Source organism: Coenobita brevimanus, chromosome 21, assembly GCF_032717465.1.
Source record: "Coenobita brevimanus isolate Jiangsu-jjx chromosome 21, ASM3271746v2, whole genome shotgun sequence".
Taxonomy (NCBI): domain Eukaryota; kingdom Metazoa; phylum Arthropoda; class Malacostraca; order Decapoda; family Coenobitidae; genus Coenobita; species Coenobita brevimanus.
The window spans coordinates 36,064,188-36,090,251 of record NC_136974.1 but is presented as its reverse complement, the minus strand read 5'-3'; the positions used below and the strand labels follow the sequence as shown (position 1 = coordinate 36,090,251).

The 26,064-nt window shown below is 40.6% G+C and overlaps 1 protein-coding gene across 1 annotated transcript in view; it reads right to left on the bottom strand.

The window, feature by feature from the left end:
• Positions 1–7,762, bottom strand: part of LOC145392152 (uncharacterized) — a 49,551-nt gene extending 41,789 nt beyond the window's left edge. The window contains exon 1 of the mRNA XM_080266602.1: positions 7,518–7,762. Within this exon, the coding sequence (XP_080122728.1) occupies positions 7,518–7,525 (8 nt within the window). The 5' untranslated portion in view covers positions 7,526–7,762. The remainder of the gene's footprint in view (positions 1–7,517) is intronic.
• Positions 7,763–26,064: the final 18,302 nt, after the last annotated feature.

The following is a 26,064-nucleotide window of genomic DNA, read 5'->3' as shown; positions in this document are numbered from 1 at the left end:
ACCGTACTACAAAATAAATTTTAAGAAAACATAAAATTCTACGGAATTCGGTCACCACGTTTCACAAAAAGCCAATCCTTCATTTTATAATTATATATATATATATATATATATATGGTGCCCAGCATTCGGTCGTCTTTGATCAAATCATCAAGAGTAATAGACTTCTGCACATGGATATAGTTGCTGCTTCTTGAAGGTTTGGCGAAAATTCTTCTATAACTTTTCTAGATATTTTGGCAACACACACACACACACACACACACAAACACACACACACACACACACACACACACACACACACACACGCCGCCAAACATTATTTCACCTCTCCTTGGTAAAGGCGGGTGATAATGAAGGCCAGTAAAGAAAATCAACAGAAATACGTGAAACCACCCACTCCGTGTATATGAACTTTGCGCCTATTTTTAGCACTTCGATTTCAAGGCATTTCGATGGGGACACTAAACCAGTTGTGCACGAACCTACGTATGCGTCAACCCGACGGACACGAACACATGCACGATTATATGCGTACACGAACTAGATCCATTTATCCAGTTCTCCATCCACCTATAAATTCATCCATTCATCTCTTCACTCATTTATCCAGTTCTCCATCCATCCATCAATCCATCCATCCATCCGTCCGTCCGTCCTTCCAGTCCTCTTTATATCAAGGTACTTAAAGTGAGCATACAAGTTAGAACTAGAAGCAATTATTTGAATATAGATAAATTCCGTTTAGTAAGGATATAGGTAGAAACTGGTTTGACAACAGAGTAGTAGACGAATGGAATAAGCTGCCTAGTGATGAGTTTGCTGCCTCTTCCACTGAATGTTTCAGGCATAGGCTAGATAAGCATATGAGAAGTAAAGGGTGAGTACAAAAAAAAAAAAAAAAAAAAACTCTTTGTAATCAGTACTGATTCATTCTTATTCTTTTTCAGGTTACACTATGATAGTCTCTTCTTCTCCTTTCACACTTTCCAATAAAATGTCAACACCAGTTTTTCGATAGTACGAGGTGTTCCTTCCGACTTTTTCCTGCCGGCTTCAGCTGGAGGGTTTGGAGGGCTGGAGAGAGCCTTTTTCTTTGTTATCCTTATCTCATTCGAGTAGCTCGGTTACTCTTTTAGGAACTGCCTAGCATGGGCCACATGGCCTACTGCAGTTGTCCTCTCTTCTTATGTTCTTATGTTCAGCCATACAACTTTCCATCCATTCATCTTTCCATCAACCTATGATTACGTCCAGCCATTCACATCCACATCCACATCCATCAATCTACCCATCTAACCACACCCCATCCACCCATCCACTCACCTGGCCAAAGTACCAGCCACTGTATATAAGTCAATGCCACTTTCCCACTCAGGAAGGCAAATTACTCCCGTTATAGATTTCCATTATTGCCTACCCACCAATACAAGGCCATTTAGTGTCCACAAAATAAGTGGACGTAGTTTACGTCAAGGTCATTACATGTCTACAGAAAAGGTGCTCCTGTTTATGTCTCTTTTGTCGCTTTCGTTGGTGCAGTGTTCGGTGCTGATGTCCTTAGCCCTGCTACTGTGAAGGACATAATTTGATCAAAGGACATATTTAAATTTCACCATCAAAACGTCTCGTCAGTGCATAATAGTACGGTAAACCTTCGTAGTTAATTAATTCCAATAAAGTAAACTGACTTATCACACTATATCAAACTGGACAAGAAACTAAGAAAGAGTCTGTTCACTTTATTAGCACGCGTGTTATAAGTTACATAACCCTGTATCATTAGTATATAATATTTAACCTTGACCCTTCAGGCTTCTTTGTTTTACTGAAGCTAGTTCCACGGGTCCCTAAAATGCCAAAACCTTTACTGAACGCTACATAACGCTTCTTTAATTGTTTTCTGTGTAATCTGGTACCGAAAAATTTATACAGTCTTCAGAAATTAGTAGAGAATTCAACTTGGAAAAAGGAATGTGCTAATTCCTTTCCCGAACTGTTTAAAAACCAAGGTAATTTCACTAGTAGCCCAGTGATGATAAATTAGGTGGTCATGATTGTGTTATTGGTGATGAAGGTAATGACACTGGTAATGAAGACGCTGCGATGGTATTATGAGCCGTAATTGCAGTGTTAATTTGTAATGACGGTGGTAATGATAGCGGTAGTGATGATAATGGTGTCAGTGGTAGCGTTGTAGATGATAGCTGTAATGGTGAGTGTTGGTGAGGACAGAGGTGATGACAGTGATGTTGGTGTGGTACTGACATTGATGGTGATGATAGTGGCGGTTGTCGTAGTGCTACCAGTGAAAATGATAGCTGTGGTAGTGTGAGGCTAGTGATGACAGTGAAAGCGGTAATGGAAGTGGTAGTGATGATGGGGGTGACAGTTGCAGTGGCAGTAATGATATGCCAGTGATGATGGTAGTGGTTGTGACAGAGTTATAACGCAATATTTCTAACCTGACAAAGATCCCCAATCTCTTTCAGCTCGGTACGATAGCCAAGTGTAGCCAGGCTGGAGGGTCAATTTAACTAGTAACCAAGGAGACTCATTCCTATATCATTCAACATCAAGCAAACTCGATTTAGTATTCACGTTGTAGAATGTCCCAGTTCCGTCAGATAAAAATAGCCAATAGGGCGATGTTCTACGTCTTGAACTTGGCGCATTTTTTTTTTTTTTTCGTTTTGCAGCATATTTCTCGTAACACAGTGACGGAAAAAGGGAATGCTACAGCTCTATGTTCTTTCCATAACACTTCTTCGTGACTAGCATCATATTCTAGTGTTTCCTTCTTCGTATAACTCAGTAATCGGGAAAGACAGGTGGCAATCGGGGACCAAGTTGGGGTAAAAGGAGTGAATAAGAAGTGAAGGGCAAGCAAGGGCTGGTTGGTGGATGAATGAAAAGTGAGTGGTGAATAAGAGGTGAATGGTGAAGAAATGGCTGGTAAAGAAATGAATAAGAAACTGAATTGTGAATAAGAACTGAGTGGTAAAAATAAACTTGCTGGTGTGTACATAATAAATAAGTGGTGAAAAATGACTGAATGGAAAGAGACTGACTGAATTTACACTTGAATGATGAATAACACTTGAATAGTAAGGATAAGAACTGAACAGCAAGAATGACAGTAAGAAATGAATGATCAGTAAGAAATGAGTAACAATCAAAACAGTCGATTATGAGTGAAAGAAGTGAATATGAAGTGAAAGAGAGTGCTTGGTGGGTGAATAAGGGAAGGGGCTGTGATTTGCGTAGTTGAAGTGTGAATAATGGAGTGGGTTTTGTGGGGTGTACAGGGAGACTGACCTTGGTGAGAGAGAGAGAGAGAGAGAGAGAGAGAGAGAGAGAGAGAGAGAGAGAACAAAGGCAGATACATCACGGCAACTTAAACCCATCTCCTAGAAAATTCAAACCATTTCCACTTTATTCCTGCTACTGTCAGACGATACTACTACTACTACTACTACTACTACTGCTACTACTACTACTACTACTACTACTACTACTACTACTACTACTACTACTGCTACTACTATTACTACTTCTACTACTGCTGCTGAAGAAATGAAGAAATCTAAAAAATATACAGGGTGTCCCGGGAGGAAAGGGACATGATGGATGTGGGAATTCTAAGCAAAACATTCTATAGCTACATGTGTCCAAATTTCTGTGAATGTTTCTATCTATCTATCTATCTATTTATCCATCTCTCTATCTATCTGTCTATCTATCTACGTATTCAACATTAACTACAGACTTTTCTCGATAATCTATATAATTTTTTCTCATATTGTTTCTTTTTCTTTTTTTCATTTTTCTTCTATGCTACAATACTCCGGGGCAGGATGAAGTATGCATTTTATATTTCTGAGAGTGAAAAAGTGGATGGTTCTCTCTCTCTCTCTCTCTCTCTAAGACAAGCACGGCACACTGTCAAGTACAGTACAAGTAACAAACTTTATTGTTCGGGGAAAAAAAAAAAAACACTATGCACTCACTTCCAAACAAACAGAAGCCGTTGCCTGTGACTAAAGCACACACACACACACACACACACACACACACACACACACACACACAGCACGCAAGGTACAAGCGCATATACATTCAAAAGCGATTGGCAGAGAAAGCTTTTTTATTTTCTTTCTCTATTTTAGTAACCTATATATCGCAAATGGGTTGGGTTCTCTCTCTCTCTCTCTCTCTCTCTCTCTCTCAACAAAATAGCTCCTCTATGATCCAATTTTAACCAAACGTGGTGGATGGATTGAGGGTTAGTCAAGGAGTGAACCTATTTGTCTTTTAAAACAAGAGACTAAAGGCCAAGATCACATAGCAAGGTTAGCTTAAACAGTTTTTATTTTATTTAGCCCAAACTTGGTGGAAGAGTTGAGGGTCAGGCAGGAACACAAGGATTCGATTTTGAGAACAATCAGCCAAAAGTAAAGGTCACAGGAAAATACAGTTGCTGCGGTTTTTCTTTTCCTTTTATTCATTAACATTTCCAAATCCTTCAGCTTCTTCTCCATCCATCATCCAATCCAACCAGCTACATACCATCAAATCCACCATCTCAGTAGTCACAGTTCCAAGAGGTAAGGGTAAACTTCCTGAAACTAGTAACCAACATCGGCATAATAAAAATTCCTCTTCAGCACACGCCTCACGCACACTTCTCCGTAGTAGAGTTCCATGTGTACAAAGGCAATATTTTCCTTCGATACAAGTGCCCGCGTTCTCGTCGGGTTAGTAAGCTTCCTAACACCTCTTCCTTAGCGATTTATTTTACATGTTACACCCCAGTAACTTCATTCACGTTACTTTTTATTGACAACCATGAGTTAAATTTCGCGCAGCTGTGGCAATGGAAAATACGACACACACACACACACACACACACACACACACAGATAGATGTGTAGATAGACAGACAGATAGATAGATAGACAGATGGATAGATGAATGGATGAGTAGATATGTAGACAGATAGATAGATAGATAGACAGACGGATGGATGAATGAATGAATAAATACTTAGACAGATAGACAGATCACAAATAAGACTATAAACGTAATATAGGCTATGCATAAATAAGCAGGTAAGGAGAAGCTAGGCCGATCATAACACCCATTTTGTATACCCTATTCTACTGTGCACTACTTACATCTTTTTAATACCGACATAAACACCTCCTCCTGCAGTTCACCATCCTCCATTACGGGGGATGGGCTAGGGGAGGAATGGAGGGACGTTTGTATAACTGGGAATGGAGCCGCCCTGATATGTCGGTGCCACCACTTGAAGGCGTCCCTCTCCAGCCCCGAACTGAAGGTTATGAGCTATTACAACCCCAACATCTCGATTACGTCTTTTGAGGTGAATAAGAAATCGTCTGACTGTACTAAGAAAAATATAAGACGTTTACGTATTGAAGAGGTAAATGTAGGTTATTATGTGGCCTATCTTGCAACTGTAAATGGAGGGTGATTCATAAATAGCACCCCACTAGAAAAATAAATGATGCAGTGTAGTTACTGATATTGCTGACTCAACTGTCCCCGCAACGCACAAAAATCACGCGGCAGAGTGAAATAACAATAATGAATTTGTTTTTTGTGTTATCTTACTCATATCATACTGATGTGCGGAATGGACTCTTAGACACCCGCGCGAGGGAGTTATCTGCGTGGCTTACGTTGTCTGCCCTTCTATATGTCGGTTTCTCTGGTAGCAAAATTATGACAAAAATTAATGCATGGAATTGTATGAAATTTGGCATAATGATTAAGGACCATCAGAGGAACAGGCGATTAGTTTTGGGCCGAAAAAGATCATAGGTCACAGGCCATGGACAAGGTCAACTCAGTTTTGTTATGATTTTGACCAAGCCTAGTGGAAGGGTTTAGGGACAAAAAGAGTGATGTAATTCAGTTTTGAGGACACTTGGTCAGAGATAAAGGTCACAGGGCAAGGTCTGAGATTCTGCCTTTTAACTAAGGTTTAATTAGATTTGGATCAAACTTGGTGGAAGAGTTTAGGTATAGCTCATGATGAAACTGTTCTATTTTCACAAGCAATAGGTCAGAGGTCAAGGTTACTGCCTACGGTCAACTTGAACACTTCTGATGCGATTTGGTGGATAAGTTTCAGGTCAGGTGACGATGAACTGACTCGATTATGAAAGCAATTACTCAAAAGTCAAGGGCACAGGGCAGGGTCAAATGGTCGACTTAAGGCCCTTCCACACAGTCAATGGGCACCTGTCACGTCCGAGCATGTTGTTCAGCAGTTTCGAAGCATGGTGATGAATCAGGCTACAAATAGTAAATCAGAGAAGAAGGTGGCTCAGGACATTGTGTACTCTATCTGTTCCTACATATCTGAGGGGGATGGAGTACTGAGTATACTGAAGGAGTGGAGGTGCAGAGCAACTTAAAATAAACACCTACCCGCACATTAGTAAAGCCTCCTCAGTAAGCTTTAAAAAAATAATAAAAATAATAAAACGCTGTAATTTAGGTGTTATTCTGTACTGCATATTAGCGGTGTATAAGGAGTAAACTTGTATGTTCTATATTTCTTTATTGCAAAGAACCATTAAACTAAAACTTGGATCAAGATTAGTTCAAACTTTCAGGTCGTTCTAGAAGGGAGTTACGTTCGTAGTGCTTTAACTGCTGAGGTCGATCTACTAACCTTCAACATTCCTGGAAATTTGTGCTTTTCGTGACCAAAAAATGTCAATGTTTGGTATGAAGGATGGCAGGGTTACGTCTGAAGGAAGGATGGTAGGGTTAGGTCTGAAGGAAGGATGGTAGAGTTAGGTCTGAAGGAAGGATGGTAGGGTTAGGTCTGAAGGAAGGATAGTAGGGTTAGGTCTGAAGGAAGGATGGTAGGGTTAGGTCTGAAGGAAGGATGGTAGGGTTAGGTCTGAAGGATGTGCCGCTCATTGACTGGCTGGTTTGGTTAGGACTGGTCTGGGCGGTCTCTTCAGTAGCTTTTCTTTCGGCTTAGTATGTCAAAGTTAGGTCCGTAGGAAACCCAAGGCGGATCCAAAGAACAACATTTTAGGAGTCTGACCGTCGCTTGCTCCAAAAACTGGGGATTTTTTTTTTTTTTTTTTTTGGGGGGAGGGAGGGAATAAAAGTAACAAAACACACCAACATACGCCATTTTTTTAAAGGTCTATAAGTTAACATAAATCCTTAAATAATGGATATAATTATTAATCATATTCATTACCTAAAAACTCTGTCGACTCTACTGAAAACTGACACTAGTTGAATTCAAGCTACTTTCACAAACATTTCTGCGTTATCAATACAACTTCAGTGTGTGTGTGTGTGTGTGTGTGTGTGTGTGTGTGTGTGTGTGTGTGTGTGTGTGTGTGTGTGTGTGTGTGTGTGTGTGTGTGTGTCAATAAACCAATCAGCAGTTAGCGCATAAGTAATGAGGGCAGTGGTAGAAAGAAAGGGGGGGGAGGTAAGTGCAGGTAGGTACTCACGCAGTCATGGGTAGGTAAGAGAGGGTTGAGAGGTGAGTGTAGGCAGATCATGTCGGTATGGCACGCAACGCCTCCAAATCATCACCACTCATGTCACCACTCACTCCAGCTTCGTCACCACCTCATCACCACGCCATAGCACTTAAATTATACACTGTCGTCCACTAGTAAAGTAATGTTACTGTAATTATCGTCTTTAACAAGATACTAGTGTTTTCAGTTAGTCAGGCAGGAGCTCGGCGCGACGTTCCCACCCCACCGAAGGCCCAGCGGTGACTGAGGCCCGTCTTGCTCGCGGGACAGGTAAGAACTTCACAATTGCCTTCCTCGGAATTATTTTGATCAATAGTCGTAGTAGTGAGGGCAAGCTTGCACCAGTGATTACCGCGGCTTTAGCTGGAACCACCGCTGTAAGAGTGACGACCGTGGGTACACTTGAGCAAGTTGGAAAGTTCTTGGTGTTGGACAGAGTAAGAAATTCACTGATCGATACCGTACTGTGGGTGTGAGAAAGAGTAGTTTTTCATATTTTGCGGTATGACATTAATCTTTTTTTTTTTTTTTTTAAAGATAGTTAAACAGATTTCTTTGTATGACCATTGACCGCTTCAGCCTGTGCGCATATTTTTTACTTCATTCTTACTCCAAGTTTTATTTTCAATGATGATGATGATGATGATGATGATAATGATGATGATGATTATTATTATTTCTTAGTAGAGCCTAATAGTGATGGAAGCATTAGATTCTCTTTTAACCCTTTAGTACCATGTCTTTTTTTTTTCTCTCTCTTATTATTCTTTCAAAACGACTGATTCATACCTGATGAATATGGACCTGGAGAAGATAATGGTGATAAAACAGGTGAAGAAACTTATACTGTAGGCAGAAAGATACAGACAGATAGATGAATGGATAGGCAGATAGACAGATGGATAGATAGAGGGAGGGAGACTGAGAGAAGATAGTAAACACGAAAACATAAGAATTCAGCGAAGAAATGAGAAAAGAAAAAGACGATGAAGAAAAGATTATACGATATATATGAATTAAAACCAATCCACGAAGAAGAAGATGATGATGATGATGATGATGATGATGATGATGATGATGATGATGATGAGGAGGAGGAGGAGGAGGAGGAGAAGAAGGAGAAGGAGGAGGAGGAAAGAACACCAAAAAATACAAAATCGCCAAAAAGTCTACATACTTCCACCAACACTTTTTCTGAAGCAAAAATCGTGTATTATTTTCTCTTATATTTCTCGAGCTCTCTCCAACCCCAGCACAGTAGCAGCTCTTTAATATTTCTGTGCTCTCTCTCTCTCTCTCCCTCTCTCTCTCTCTCTCTCTCTCTCTCTCTCCGTGTCACTAGGCTTTTTATCACAGTCCCCCCCCCGTACTTACGAAATCGAAGGGGGTAAAGACGAAGGAGGGGGAGGGGGTAAAGGGAGGAGAGAAGGAGAGAGGAGGGGAGAGAGAATCTGGGAGAGAAAAGAGAGGAGGAGGAAAGGGGAGAACAGGAGGGATGAGAAAGAAGAGGGAGGACGGAGAAGAAAAATGGAAGGGAAGGAGGCAAGAGAGGAAGGGCAGAGGAGGTAGGGAGGGGACTGGGGAGGTTGGAGGGGAAAAAAGGGAGGATGAGAGAGAGAGAGAGAGAGAGAGTCGGGGGAGGGGGGGTTAACAGGCTACTGCGAGCAAGGGGTGTCAGGCTCAATAGCCCTTAGATGAGGGGTGGGGGAGGGGAGAAGGGGGGAAGGAGGAGGAGAGGGGTTGGAGGAAGGGGGAGGAGGAAGCTGATAGATATGGCGGGGGAGGAGGTGGAGAGGAAGAGGGGGAAGGTGGTAAGGGTGGAGGGAGGGGAGGGAGAGGGATGGTAAGGGTGGAGGGAGGGGAGGGAGAGAGATGGTATGGGTGGAGGGAGGGGAGGTAAAAGGAAGTGGAGGAGGAAAGGCTGAGAATATTATACTAAGTGACAGGACAGACGAGTATATTTTAATGACGTGTTGGCACTTCTTCGTGACTAGTGTATTTCTGCGTGTTTTCTTCAAGGGCTGATGATGCTGTATACTGTATTCTTTGGAACTTGATGTTAACTTCCTACAGTACCACTATTTATTTATTTATTTATTTATTCATTTATTTGTTGATTGATTGATTCGTTGATTTCTTTTTTTATTTGTTTATTTATTTAATTATCTATCTATCTATCTATCTATCTATCTATCAGTCTATTTATTTATTATTTTACCTCTACATATTTTCATTCAAGACGGAAGTGACTTTTCGAACTGGAGGGGGTTAGATACAGCCTTCATTAACTTTCCCACTACAAGCCGTCTTTCCTGAGCTGAATAAAATCGTCTTGAGGTAGAATGAATCAATTAGAGGCAGGAATCACCGTTCTGAAAGGCTTACAGGAAACAAAAAATACAAAAAAACTTCAATCAACGCTTCATCCTTCAGATTTTGTAACTAAAGCAAGTAAGATAAAGTTCATAATAACATAAGAATAAGTTTTGTATTCTTACGAGTATCATTAGCAAATTTTATGAGGCAAATTACGTAAGGCTGTGAGAAAGAGGACTGTAATAATTTAATGTCCCAGGTAATGACCACGAGAAAAATTATGTAAAAATATCCAACATCATCATCATCGTCATCATCATCTTCATCATCATCATCATCGTCATCATCATCTTCATCATCATCATCATTATCATCATCATCATCACCATCTTTATATTCATTATCATCATCATCATCATCATCATCATCATCATCATCATCATCATCACCATTATCTGCATTATCATCATCATTATCATCATCGTCATCATCACCATCTTTATCTTCATTATCATCATCATCATCATCGTCATCATCTTCATTATCGTCATCATCACCATCATCATCTTCATTATCATCATCATCAAACCTTTTAATGCCCCATCAGCAGCGTAGGGACCTGGGGCTAGGGTTCTCAGTCGTGGCACTTAAGGTGAGGGTGACAAGCCTCGCCCGCCACTGAGTAGCATTATAAAACCACTCCCAACCTTCCCTCAGTTTTAACCCTCTGTGGGCCTCATCTGATCGGAATGTCTTAACCCACTAGACCACCAGGCGTCATGTGGTTATATGGTTACCACCTAGGGTAGTAAATGGTATCCTGGGTTACAACAAACCATTTGGCCGAGTTGAAGGAAGTACTACATCGAGTGAGTGGATGACTGTCGCCCCACCTACCACGAAATGTAACTTTCAAATGCCATAGCTAAAGGTCAAGAGAAAATGCTAACGAATAGTACGAACGAACTCTGTAATCTCCACATTTCAGAACAACGCGTGAAAGGCCGCTGTAACCTTCGAATTTCGGGAGTAAAAGTGACGAGAGAGGGAGAGAGAGAGAGAGAGAGAGAGAGAGAGAGAGAGAGAGTTCAAGAGCCAAACTGAATCTATCTTTAAATTTCCAAAGATCATGAGAGACATTACACAGTATCACGGGAATTAACGCCATCTCCTTAAATAAACTACTAACGCCCTGACAACGGCAATATAATATACATAACAACGTGGAAATCACCTCTGTAATCCTCAAAAATAAGTTCATGAGGGAAATTATATAAGAGGGAGGGCAATGACACAAAGAAAGAAAATACGGAAAGAAAGTGGGCAAAGACAAAAAAGAAAGAAAATAAAGAAAAAAAGAGGGAAATTACAAAAAGAAAGGAAAGAAAATAAGGAAAGAAAGTAGGCAATGACAAAAAGAAAGAAAAGAAAGAAAAAAGGAAAATGACAAAAAGAAAGGAAAGAAAGGAAGAAAGAGGGTGATGACAAAAAAAGAAAATAAAGAAAGAGGGCAATGACGAAGAGAAAGAAAAGAAAAAGAAAGAAAGAAAGAGGGCAATGACATAAAGAAAAGAAAAAGAAAGAAAGAAAGAAGGCAATGACAAAAAGAAAAAGAAAGAGGGCAATAACAAAAAGAAAAAAAGAAAAAAAAAGAAGTGAAAAGAAATAGAAAGATATTGTAGCGTTCAAATTTCATAGCTAACGATTATCACATACATACATACATACATACATACATATATACTCCAAAAATACTCTGCAATCTTCAAACGTCATTACGACCGTGAGAGATTGCGGAGAAAAACTAGGAGCAAGAAATTACATAAAAATACATAAATTAGCCTTGTATTCTCTATTATCACAACTTAGACCATGAAAAAATAATAAAACTGTTTCTGTAATACTCAAATTCTGCAACCCTTCTTGAGAAATTATGTAACAATACAGGAATGGGTGTTGTAACGCAAAATTTTATAACTACAGTCCACAATGTGAAGATACAAGATAGAACTTCATCTTCAAGCAGCATATATGCGAGAGAAAATTATATAAGAAAACAGAAAAAAAAAAAACGCGAAAATACAGAGAGCATTGTAACCTTAAAATTTCAAAAACATGGGCCATAATACAAAAATGCAGGCGTGTACTCTGTAATCTTCTAATAATGTAAACCTGTAAGGGGAAAGCTCTTAACGTATCGGCGAAAGACATTACAAAGAAATACAAATATGGAGGCTGTAACCTTCTAACTTTATACCTAGATACCACGATACAAATAAACATCTATGCCAAAGAAAGAAAAAGACACTGTAATACTGAAATATTATACGCTCGCCGTGAGAAAAGTTACACAGGAATACAGAAATGACCGTTGTAACCTTGAAATTTGATAACTGGAGACCACGGGAGAACAGACATATAAACTATCGTATGTAGGAATGAACTTTGACATTTCCAAGTGTCACAAAAAAAAAAAAAAAAAAAAAAAAAGAGAGAGAAAAAATTACACAAGTACGTAGGAAGATGGAGTTACATAAATACACAAAAATGAACCTGTAACCTTCAATTCCAAAACTACGTACCATGAGGGATAATGTTATACGAGTACAGGGTGGTCCATATATAGCGCTCCTCTTCCACTCCACCAACAGATTTTTCGTGAGTTACGGGGGCTGCTCAGCGTTATCAATTTCTATCCTGCATCATTGATTTTATTCACATCCTACTCCCACTGCCACACCCAGGCAGCGTCATCAGTGTCTACCCTGCATCATTTATTCATTTCCCACTCTCACTGCTACACCCAGGCAGTGTTATCAGAGTCTACGCTGCATCATTTATTCATTTCCTACTCCCACTGTCACATCTACGTCCTCACCAGCAGACTAAGCCGTACCCGCAACACGTAAGATCCTGTCAGGCGAGTTTCTAGTGGAATGTTATTACTGACTACCCTGAATAAATAATGTATAAATAACTCTGACAACTTCATACCTCATTAAACCCGTGCGAGAAATTATACAACAATGCTGGAAAAAGAAATCTTGCACAAAAATACGAAATGAGAACTGTAACCATCAAATTTCGGAACTGCAGACAAAACAAAATAGAAATATAAGAAATGCAAGAATGAACTCTGTACCTCTTTTTTTTCTTCTTCTTCTTTTTATCGTGGAAAAAAAAAATGGGGGCTGTAACCTTTGAATTTCATTACCAGAAACCACGAAGAAGTAATTACATATAAGAATACAGGAGTGAACTCTGTAACATTCAAAGGTCACCACTGCGTGAGAAAAAATTATATAAGAATGTCGGAAAGAGAAGAAAAGTTACGTAAAAATTCATGCTCGAACGCTGTGTAGCCTTGAGGAGTCATTATTTGGGAAGGTTAATGTGTCCAACCACGAAAGCCAACCGACCATATTCTCGTTGCTATTGGAGACTTCGTTGCACCTCCTTCTTAGCCATTTATTATGGATATTGCGCCTTGGCATCACCATGTACGTACCTGATATATTCCAAAAATCAGTTTGATGTGAATTAGTACCATAGCAGAGGATACAAAGGTGTAATACGAAAGATAATTCACTAAGGAACAGGTGTTACGAAAGCTCCTGAACCAACAAGAAAATGGCGCTGGAACCCGTCACTTAGCACGCCATCCCTGTCCCTGTCCTCCTCCAACCCTTCTCCATGAGTGAGGGGAGCACATTTCTGAACTGTAGTTAATTTTGCCACTTTTTTCTTTTTCCCAAGGACGATTTAAATGAGAAGTAAAATGTAGTCGATTGGGGTACTTTGTCTAGGGCGGTTTAGACGACGTGGTGGTCCAGGAGTTTGAGAGGAGGTTTGCTTTCCGAAAAATTATTGAGCTGCAAATAAATACCTGAAACTTGATCAATCCGGTTAATTAAGCCAGGTACGAAGAGACAGGTGCTGGAGAGGTATGCCTTTACGTGGTGGTACCGATATGGTCGAGAGGATCCATTGTCCTTTTATGCAGACATTCTTCAGCTCCTTCACTCTCTCTCGAAAGGAGGCTAGTGGACCGAGGGAAAAGACCAGTTTCAGCCTGTAGTCCACCAGGTATACTTTCAGATGAGTTTTATTGGACTGCAGAACACCAGGTCTTCCTCTTAAACCCCTTCACTACGATCACATGTTTTCACGTCTTATACTTGCTGCCACAGGACGATTCTAGTCATTAATAGAGACAGCAGCAGTAGGAGTAGTAGTAGTAGTAGTAGTAGATGCAGCAGCAGTAGTAGTAGTAGTAGTAGTAGTAGTAGTAGTAGTAGTAGTAGTAGCAGTAGTAGTAGTAGTAGTAGTAGTAGATGCAGCAGCAGCAGAAGCAATAGTAGCAATAGTAATAAAAATAATAACTGGCTACCTTGTCAAGATCCAATTAAGGTGTGACACAATTTTCAGGACAGTGTAAAACAGAAAAATATTGACTTAGCTGTAGAGCCTGGGCAGTGGAATGCAAGTCGTGCTGAGTTACATTACCTTGCACGCACCACACCTTGCCTTCTACTCTTTCTTTTTTCGTGTTTTGCTTCATATTTTTCTTCTTTTTCCGTTTCTTCCTTTATTTTTTCTTTGCCTCCTCTTTCTTGTCTTCGTTTTCTATTTTCCTCCTTTTCTTTTTCTTCGTCTTCTTCTGTTCTCCATTTTTGTTTCAGCTCCCTTTCTTCTTCTTCTTCTTCTTTATTTCTTGTCTTTCTGTCAGGGGAGAACAGATATTGTTGTGTGTGTGTGTGTGTGTGTGTGTGTGTGTGTGTGTGTGTGTAAGAGAGAGAGAGAGAGAGAGAGAGAGAGAGAGAGAGAGAGAGAGAGAGAGAGAGAGAGAGAGAGAGAGAGAGACTTGCTACTCATCAATACCCATAATAAGCCCACCCCATCCAAACAACATAACCCTCAATATAATTACTCACATCACTCCTGCCACCTTATTATCGTCAGCTTAAAAGGTTCAGACTTTCTTCTTCTTCTCCTTTTTCTTCTTTTTCTTCTTCCTCGTCTTCTTTTTTCCTTCTTCTTCTTCTTCTTCTTCTTCTTCTTCTTCTTCTTTTCTTCTTCTTCTTCTTCTTCTTTCTTCTTTCTTCTTCTTCATCTGTAGGTGATCCGTAAATAGCTCACCACTAAAAACGCACCTGGCGATATCTTGTGTGGTGTGGGGACGGCTCAGTCTGCTGGTGTGGGAGTGGGTGGGAGTAAAAAGTGAATAAATAATGCAAGATAGACGCTAATAACGCATGGAAGGAAAATGAGCGTTTATATATGGACCTCTCTGGACCTCTGTATTTTATTCTTTCTTTCTCCACTAGGGGACTCTCTGAGCTGGATAAAATCATCTGGTAAATAAAGATAAATTATAAAAATACATAATCGTGGGGAAGTGGTTGCCTCAGTAAGCATGGATGTATTGTATTGGCCAGCTAACGCACGCTACTCTCTCTCTCTCTCTCTCTCTCTGTAAATTTTCTAATCGAGTACAATCAACCGTAAGTAACATTCATCCTACATAATACTAATGCGTAAATACATAAGTAACATAAATAACGTACAAAGATCAAGAACAACACATACGAGTACACGTCCTGTAAATAAAATAACCAACACCTAAATAACGAACAAGAAAATAATAACGAGCCAGGAGGTGCCGGGAACTTTCAAATATCTTCCCAAAGTCTGACGAAACCATAGCGGAAAAATCGAACCATTTGAAACATGCACTAGGAGAGATAGGGTTTTCGTTGTATTTCGCCAATTGTAAATATTCTTCGGACGGAATTGGGAAGATGGTTGTTTTTTTGGTCATACGTGCAAAACTAAACAGGTATAATATGTATGAGGTGCCTGGGTGACTAGTAAGCTGCTGGAAATACAGTGTTTTGTGTGGATGAGCGTCGTGGCGTTACCAGGAAGGGCTGAGTGAGGAACAGCCGAGGAATTTGGGAGTTGCTGGAGTCGTGAGTGAAGAATGACGTACGAGTGAGAGAGGGCTGCAAAGTGAGAAACAAGTAAGGAATGCAAGGCAGGGTTGCTGATAAACGTAAGAGTAAGATAGAGGTGTAAAGTGAGAAACTAGTAAGAAATGTGAAAAAGGGCTGCTGAGAAGCGTGAGGAGAATTGGTATAAGGGTAAGATACGGTTGTTGGGTGAGAAACAATTAAGAAATTTGACACAATATAATGCAGCGGGCAGAACATAATAATGTGTTATTGTTTTTTCCATTTTAAATTAACACTACACGCAATGCACATCTTCATCATTTACAGAGGATTGCTCACTTGCGCCATGCTTGCACTCCTCATCCCTCCCCTCTTTTTGTTGGCGCCTAATCACCTCATCCCACCTCCATCGTCCACTGAACAGCGCATAGAAATTACTCAACTTGTACTGAGTAATCTAGTTCTGATTCTTTCGAAAGGCAGGTTCTCAGTAAGATATTTTGTTCAGGCTAGGCTGCTGCCACACGATTTTTCATTCAGCTGAAGGAAATGTCTTGTCCTCTACAGGGTTAAAACTGGGTAGACGCATAAAATTACTCAGACCCGTAATACAAGCTCTGAATAATCCTCTGCATGTGTCACACTCACATGACTGCTAAATCCAGTGTGTGCCTAATTGCGTCGCCCACTCACTGAACTACTGTACCTTTTTGAAGGATAAAGTCTGGCGTGATGCAACCGTAGAGTTATATGAGAGCTACACTTTCACAGTCGTCTGTTATATGAAGGACACCTTCTGGGATGTGTTGTGGGTGGTGAATATGGTTTATGGGTGCGGCTATCTTGAAAACTTCATTGCACATGCATTTGTATTACCTTACCTCCCTCGAGGGGGAACAGGTAGTGTACTGGTTACCACATTCAGTTAAAAGCCGCAAGAAATCTAGCACGATTTTCGGACTGGTCAGAATGTTGGACTCACTTCATTTTCTCTTCGTCCCTGTTCACCTAGCAGTGTAATTCGAAACCTGGATATAAATCGAATATTCCTAGCCATGTTCTGAAGAAATATTTGAAGACCTAAATAAGATTGATTGTTTTAATGACTCTCGTGCGGTCAGTAAACAGTAACCTGTCTTCTTCTGTCTCCTCTACCTCACTAACCCTCCACCATTCCCCTTCCCCCTCAGTTCCCCGTACCCTGTAATCTTTTCAAACACCGTCCCCAGGTCCCCTGATCCCAACACCTAGTGAATGTTCTGGACTCATTTTCATACTCTCTGGGCTTACACCTTCAGGGTTTATCAGGTGGAAATGGGAGATGATGCAATATCACTGTCAAATGTTCCTGACACCTGCCGGCTGTGGCGATGGAAAGGGTTCATGAAACGCCCTCACGTGATACCAATACAAATCACACAACAAAATAGTATGAGAAGGACGGATATTCTCTGACGTTCGAGGAGGAATGAGAAATGAGGATGGGAAGACACAATGTTGCCGGGGGATTTTTCTGCCAACATTTGCTCGTGGTAGTGCCAAAGACTGGGTACCAAATGTAACACCACTTAACAGTAAGTACTGGAGATGACGAGGTGCACTGTCGGTATGAGGGAGAATAGGAGTCTGTGGAACAAGAATGGGAGAAGGAGAATCATGACAGTGACCTAATTAGTACGATAGGGAGCAGTTATGGGCAGGAAAAATGGTCACCTTGGCAACACAATAACACGATACTCGCATGTTGTGGAGAGTTAAGCAACTATGCCCTTTTTACTCTAGCTTGGCCTAAAATTATCATCTCTTCATCTTTAATTAGTAAGCTGTAACAAGAGATTAACATTAGATTATGATGCTAGCTATGAACAAATGGTAAGAAAGGATGCAGAACTATAGCATTATTTTGTTCTACCACTAAGCTATGCGAAAAAAAGCTGCAAAATTATGAAAATCTGGGTCAAATAAGGTGAAGGAACTATAATGACCATCTTGACAGTAAAACAGGTAATATGGTCTTATTTCCCCGTTCATTTCGATTACATTTTTTTTTTCTGTCTGCCAGCGTACGTTTAATCCTATATCAGATTTAACAGAAGTCTCTCAGGCTGAAGGAAGATTTTTTTACCTACAAGGAATTTCCTAAGCTGATTAATTAAAGCTGCCAGAAGGCAGCAAGGAAGCTGATTAATTAAAGCTGCCAGGAGGCACCAAGGATACAGTAACACGTCAACATACGAGAAGAAATCGAGCATTAATTTTTTCATGACGAGAGGTCGTTCATAAATTGAATAAACCGAACGACGCTAGGGTGATGAAATGAAAACGGTGACGCCTTCAGGACAGAATATATCACGAGATTTTTTTCCTTTTAAATTTCACTGGGTTATTGTAGGGCCAATTTTGAGTGAAAAATACATCAACATGAATTCATTTCACAAATATTACGGAGCTACAGTTACTGAGTGAAAATGGTCTCCCTCATAATTAGCCCTGAACACTAATAGTATTTGTAGATAAAAAGCAGTTCAGAATTGTAGTTATGTCGATAGAGATTTTTTATTTTTACTTTAACCTAACCTAACCTAAGAACTTCCTCTGGAGGTTCTTTTTTAAAAGTTTCGCGGTACCCCTTGAATAAATAGAGTATAAACCCAGTAAAAGAGTGTCATCATTCTTAAAGGATTCATCTAGGACTAGAACTTTGTAAGAATGTGACGGTGGTGTGGGTTCAGGAAGGGTGACTGGATGAGGTGAGGTGAGGTGAGGTGAGGTGAGGTGAAGTGAGGTGAAGTGATGGTGGACAAAGTGGATCCCATCATCACCATCGATCCCACCACACCACCACCACAAGTGCTCACCCCCACTTAGTCTTAACTCACACCTCCCCTCCCCCCCCGTCTCTTTCTTTCTATCTCTACATAAATATACGACGATTTTAAGATCACATAACAACGCACATACAAAGTTATTCCGTGTGTGTGTGTGTGTGTGTGTGTGTGTGTGTGTGTGTGTGTACACAATATATACATCTATCTATCTGTCTATCTATCTATCTATTTATTTATCTATCTATCTTTCTGTTTATAAACAGATAGACAGATAGATGTATGCTTGAAAATATTCTTTTTTTTTTTTTTTAATAGTCTTAAATCATGTGCAAAATTCATCACTTTCTCTCTCTCTCTCTCTCTCTCTCTCTCTCTCTCTCTCTCTTACAAAGCCTGCCCCCGTGACCAGATCGATGCCACCCTCGCCTCGGGGAACGAAACGTGAGAGAGGGCTTCGTGTCCGTGTCACTTCTATAACGTCACCAAACACAGTTTTTGGATTTTATCATTCAGTTTTGTATAGCTTTTAACATCAGTGGTATCATCTATAGTAACTTTTTCGTTTTCTTATTTTTCATTGCCATTCACACCTTTTATTATTTCCATTTATTGTAATTTTGTTTCTTGCTACCACCAGACGAATTTATATAGCTTAGGGGAACCTTTAACATTGAAGGGATAGATGAATGCTCCATGTCATTCATCAAGTTCGAAAAATCTATCCAAATATGAATATCGTCTGGAAATACCAAAAATGAAGCTGTAAAAAAATCTCTTAAAATTCCTATTTCTTTTGTCTTTTTTATATTATTTATGTGGCTTTTATGTTATTTTCCATTAAAATTTCAAGTATCTTAAATTGTTTCTATTGACCTCTCTATTTTCATTAACGTTTCTGTTATTATAATAACTTTTCGTATTTTTTGTCACAAGATTATTTGCTTTTGCTCACTGCCAATTCATTTCCTTACTGTTTTAGGGTAACTCTTCACTGCGATGTCTGTTGTATTTTTTCTTGCTGTCTCCGGACGATTTTACTGCGTTTAGGGAAGATGTTTTGATCTGGAGGGGTTAGATACAACCTCTTTACCTCCTTCACTACATGAGGTCACCCCCTAAGCTAAATAAAATCGTCTGGAGATGGCGAGAATGAACCCAAACCAAAAACATCATCGTAGTGAAGGTGTTATTAGCCTCCACCGTTCCCTTTCTAGCAATACTCCAGCCGTTGTCATGCTTTGTACACTGTTCTATTGCCTAGCTAGCCTGTCAACTCTAAATAAATCGCAATCCTGCCATACGTTCATGCTACTGCTACTACTACTAACTACTGTTACTACAACTACTACTACTACTACTACTACTACTACTCCCTCCGGTATTACTGCCACTACTATCACCAGCACCATCAATCACTTCTACTACCCAGCAAAATAACAGAAAAAAAAAAATCAAAAACTAAGGTTCGATGAAATAGAATGATGCTAGAGTAGCCAGTTCCCTGACATCATGGGCAAAGGTAAAATTGGACACGAAAATACATACCCCTCAGACACACACTCCCTCAACTACTCATTTTTCCCCACGCTCTCCCTTTGCCTTACACTCTCATTATCTCCCATATTCTTTGTCTCATACTTTGCATTTCACCCATCCTCTTATATTTAGCCCTGAGATCTTTAAATTATGATCTCTCTTTACCTCACACACCTGTTACGGTGATTCAAAACTCCCCCCGCATCCTCCCTCGCCAGTAAGCTTTTGATGTGAACGTGACCTTACACACTTTCCCAACCTCATACATTATCAAGCCTAACAAACTTTCTAACACACTGTATAAGACACACTCTAAACTCGTACCTGCGTATGAACACTTCCTACCTCACGCACTTTCCTTACACACTCGCTTGACGTAGTGCTGCCCTCTCCTTCCTTCAACTTCACCATTCTTTTTCTGTCTGCCCTCCTCTCTTTTTATTTCTCTCATGCTTCCTGTCACTTAATACTCTTCTTTCCTCTTAAGGTGGCTCATCACTGAATGACAGCCTAGATTGTTGCCTGCAAACCAGGAAGCCATTTACAGTGCTGGATGGTAACCATACAGCCAGATAACGAGAAGATGCGAAGCCTACTACTGCTCATCTGTTAACTGGGTGGAGAGACGGAAATGCGGCATCCATCTGGAAACCAAACTTCACACTCTTACCCGTGCCTCACTGCTGCAAGGCGTTGTCTACCATTCACTACGGTTTACTGCAAGGGACAACCCTGCTGGGACGGTTCCTTGCCTGCGGTTGATGGGCCTGCTGGACCAGACAGACTGAGGTTATTCAGTAACATCTCACTCTCAGTTACTCAACTTGCATAGCACAGTCAAAAAGGCTCGTCTGTAGGTAATGTTAAAAAAAAAAAAAAAATCGAGCTGGAGACAAAAAGTTGTTTGGTTATGCGTGTGACATATATTACTTCTGACACTCCTTAAAACTACGCACCACAGTCTCCCCACCACAGACTCGCCACAGCATGACTCCTTTGTAATGCTATTCTTGTTTTACAGTTAGAAACTCTCCATAGAAAAGTTTCTTTAATACTTTCCTTGTCAACTATACTTAAATTGCTTTGAAAACTCTCTTAAATTCCCAAATGTTCTAATTTCACTCTTCAAGGAAGTGATTCTCCTCTAATACTACTTTCCCTTTCAATTCTTTCCATAGACCTCCCTTAAACCTCTCCTTCAGAACCATTAAAAACTGTCCTTAAACTCCCAAAACTCTCCTTGATACCCTCCTTCTATCCCCACAAAAACTCACCTTCCATTATAAATTATACACTCTCCCCACCGCACCCCGCCATAACAGTGACTTTCCTCTAATGCTACATTTCCATTTGCACAACTATTTTATCGCGACAAGGCAGAACTTGCAATTGCGAGGGACAGGTTCAGGGACATGCATTCTCGGAAGTAGCCTAATAGTAGTAGTAGTAGTAGTAGTAGTAGTAGTGGCAGTAGTAGTAGTAGTAGTAGTAGTAGTAGTAGTACTAGTGGTAGTAGTAGTAGTAGTAGTAATAGCAAAGATCACTTGAATTAAAAGAAATTTCCCACGAGTTATATCAGTACTGTATTCTTTTTTATAGTGATGTGGTCAACAGGAACAGGAAGAAAGTGAAAGGGGATAGAGACACTGTTTTCACTTGCATTGCCAACACCACTTCCTATCCCACACAATTCACACAAATCCTTCTACCAGGCACTTCTATCATACCAAAGCCGAAACACCACAGTAGCTGCTCCAATTCCTGAGAGTGCATCAAATAGTTTTACAATAATACACCGGGCATCGGAGTGTAGCCAGAAGAGTGATGACAGCTTTCCGAGAACCATCTATGGACGGTGCTGGAAGTTACCATGGACCGCCGTACTGTACTGTACAGTCAGGCTGGTGAGTACTGTTGTACTGTATTCTTTTTTCCTCTAACTTGGCCTAAAACTGCCATCTCTTCATCTGGAATACTGAGTTGTAACCAGAGATTAACAACAGAATATGATGCCAGTCAAGAAAAGATGCTATGGAAAGGGTAAGGAATAGTAGTATTGTCTTATTCTGACACTGGGCTACGTGAAATATGCCGCTAAAAGACAGAAATCTGGGCAAGGATAAGCTATATATATATATATATATATATATATATATATATATATATATATATATATATATATATATATATTACCTGGTATTCTATTCCATCCCGCGCCAGGTTTAATTCAGCTGACTGTTATGTGAGACCATTAACCTTCTCAAGGTCCCGTCAACCTTGGTATTTCAATTGCGTTAAAACTTGAAGATTTTTATTATTAATACATCCTATGTCTATCTATCTATCTATTGCCAGACGCCTCAATCCCGTTTGGAGTGGCCACAAACAAATCGCCTCCACGTCGCCCTGTCCCCCGCCATTTCACTGCCCTGGTCCCAACTCACCCCCCCCCCCCAACTCTCATATACCTCTCCACCCCATCCCTCCATCTCATCCTCGGCCTCCCCCTCCCTCTTCCCCCCTCCACCTCACTCACATACACTCTCTTCGTCAGTCTTTCACCCTCCATCCTCTCCACATGGCCAAACCACCTCAGAGTGTTCCTCATAACGCGTCCTATCACATCCACATCCACACCACAACGCTCCTTTATATCCTCATTCGTCAGCCTGTCTCTCCATGTGACTCCACAGGCTCCTCTTAACTCATTTCCACTGCTCTCACTCTTGACTTGTGTCCTTCCAACAACGTCCAAGCTTCACTTCCATACGTTAGAGTTGGTATCACAATACTGCCATGTAGTAACTTTTTCACTTCCATGTTCACTTCCCTGTTTCTTATCACTGCTTTCAAAGAACCAGCAACCTTTCTTCCCTGCTGTACCCTTTCAAGCACTTCACCCTCCAAACCTCCATCCTTACTCATCACACTACCCAAGTATTTAAACGTAATCACATTTTCCAATTCCTCACCATCCAACCTCGCTGTACATTCACTGACTTCACCCCTCTCAAAGACATCCCATGTCGATATTAGAAAAAAAAAAAATACAAGACGATATTTAAGTGAAATGCGCAAACTAAACTACATAAAGGGCCGGACCCATACTTTGAGAAAGGGAGGACGTGATTCCTGGCAGAATTACCTCTTAATGCACTTAAATTTTTGAAATTTTATTTATTTTTCGTGTTTTAATTATATAACAATACTATAAGCAAGATCATTTGCAATAAGATATTCATTGCATATATTTTTCTACATAACATCGTTCTTTTAATATAAGTAGCCATTGGTCTTCCTAAAATAGGGGGAGGGGGGGGAGTACGTCCCCCACGCCTTCGCTTCCATCCGTGACTGCATGGATGCTACTATAAAAAAAAAATAAGTATCCTATGCCAACGACAATGTGGCCGATTGTCAAGACGCTGTTACATAAGGCACAACAGCAGCTTTGCACTTCAACTGAATGAAGGCAATGTTGAAGCTAGCTGATCCTTGCAAATTACCTTTTAAATTAGACCAATAATTTGAAAACGCAGAGAGAGACGATTCTATTATGTAGCCTATCAGAGTATATATATACACATTACTTACTAAAAGTAATTTCTTACTAAAGTTATCGTTTTTCAATCAGCGAAGTAGTTTTTTTTTTTCTTGTAGGACAAATATCTGAACTTTGTGTATTTCATAGATAACGTTCTATTTTTATGGCTTATTAACATAAATAGCAGGCATACTCATAAGAACCTATGGAAGGTTTCAAAATTTCATCCACTTCTTCAATCATGTAATCACGGGGGAAAATGGTGAATACTTTTCGTGGGCACTTTCAAATTAGACTTGCTAAATGCTACGATAGAAGTAAAATTTTCTAAGGTGAATCATCATGATCATCATCCGGACCTCTCCCATCCTAGGGCAGGGTGAGGAGTAGCAATGTTCAGAGAACTCAAATTTGCCCAATCCAATGGGCCACGCTTCCATTCACTCATCATTCAAGCCCCCGGAATCCTGGCTCTATCGCATACGCCAAAAACATTCACCACGTTCTGTAGCTTCACATAAACGTATCCGACTGGGTCAATCCGGACGCTGTCACGTTAAAATGGTGTGTCAAATCCCTGGTCATGCACTTTCCACAACATTAATCCAGCTAGCTCGATCTCCTGTCAGTCCCCTAGCGTCACCGACTTCCAAACCTCTTTTCCTCACACTCATCCATCATATCTCTCCACCTTCTCCTTGGCCTACCTCGCCTCCTCCCTCCTTCAAATTCGCTCAGATATACCTTTTTCACTATGGTTATCCACTGTCTCCGCACGACCATACCATCTCAGTACACTCTCTTCGATTCTGGTGTCCACCGACTTCCTCACTCCACATCTTTCACGAATCACATTATTTCGTATCCTATCCTCCCTCTGTACTCGACATACATTCCTCAGCAGCCCCATCTCCACTGCTCTTACTCTTGACTTTTCATTTTCATGTCACACCATAGTCTCACATCCACATGTTAAAGTTGGCACTAACACTCCTTCATGTAGCCTAAGCCTTGTGCAGCTGCAACACTTAAGCCTTTGTTTCTTATCAAGATTTTCATTGCACCAGCTACATTTCTTCCTTGTCATTCTACTTTCAACTTTTGCACATTTTCCTCTCTATCACTGTACCCAGGTATTTGAACTCTCACCAATTCCAGTCTCTATCCATTCACTGTAACATCGCACTGGAAGTCACCTTCTCTCTTAATAACCATCACTTTATTCTTTCCTACATTTACTCTCAAGGCACGACGCTCACAGACCTCAGCAAAACTCTGCACTAGCCTACCAAGTTCTTGTCCGGTACTTCCAAGCAGTACTGCATCATCAGAATGCAACAAATTTGAGATATTCCATCCATCACCATTCATTACCAATGCCATCCCTCTCTCCATTACTCGTGTTTTTACTTCTATCATCACCCCATCCATATACTGTATACTGTATATTGAACAACCATGGGGACATCACACAACCTTCACTAAATGGTGTTTTGCTTAGTTTCTGTCTAATGTTACCCAGTCGCCTGTCGGATGGTGATTTTTGTCCGAAACAAACTATGTCAAACTTTTCTCTCCATTACTCCAAAAAATTGAGATAGAGACAGATAGATAGATTGATAGATAGATAGATAGAGAGAGAGAGAGAGAAATGAATTCCCCGAGCTAGACATCAAAGGTCATATAGCCCCGCTAGGTTACAGGAGGGAGCTACCTCTCCCGGCACGGCAGACCCAGGCGCAGCTTGAACTCGCAACCCCCCAGTCACAAGCCCAAAGCGAGACACACACAAACCTTACATTCCAAACCAAGATGGTTTGGCCTTGGACACATACAGTATTCATATAATAACTGAGAACAAAGTCAAGGACCTCAGTGAGTGGATTATGAGTGCGCCTGGGCTGGATGAGTCTAATCCTATGCTGCCCCATGAGAAGCATAAGAGCCCGGGGCTAGGCAAGTTGGTCCTGACATTTAAAATGAATGACCAGCCCCACTCATCCCTGAGTGGCATTGCATGAGGAATAAACTCCAATCACCCATTGGATATAAACCGGCACCAGCTCAATCCGATTGGAGCACCGAAATTACTCACTAAACCACCAGATGCCATAATTTGGTTATATGGTTGCCACTCATCGTAGTAAATGGTTTCCTGGTGTACAGGAAACCATTTGGCTTGCCACTCATGTTGAGTCACCCATAGGCAGAAGAGAAAAGAATGAAGGAAAGACAGAAGAGGTAGGAAGGACGAAATGAAAGGGCAGACACCCACAGCAGCACTACATCGAGTGAGTGGATAGTGAGTGCCCCCACATGAATATTTAAGTTTCAGT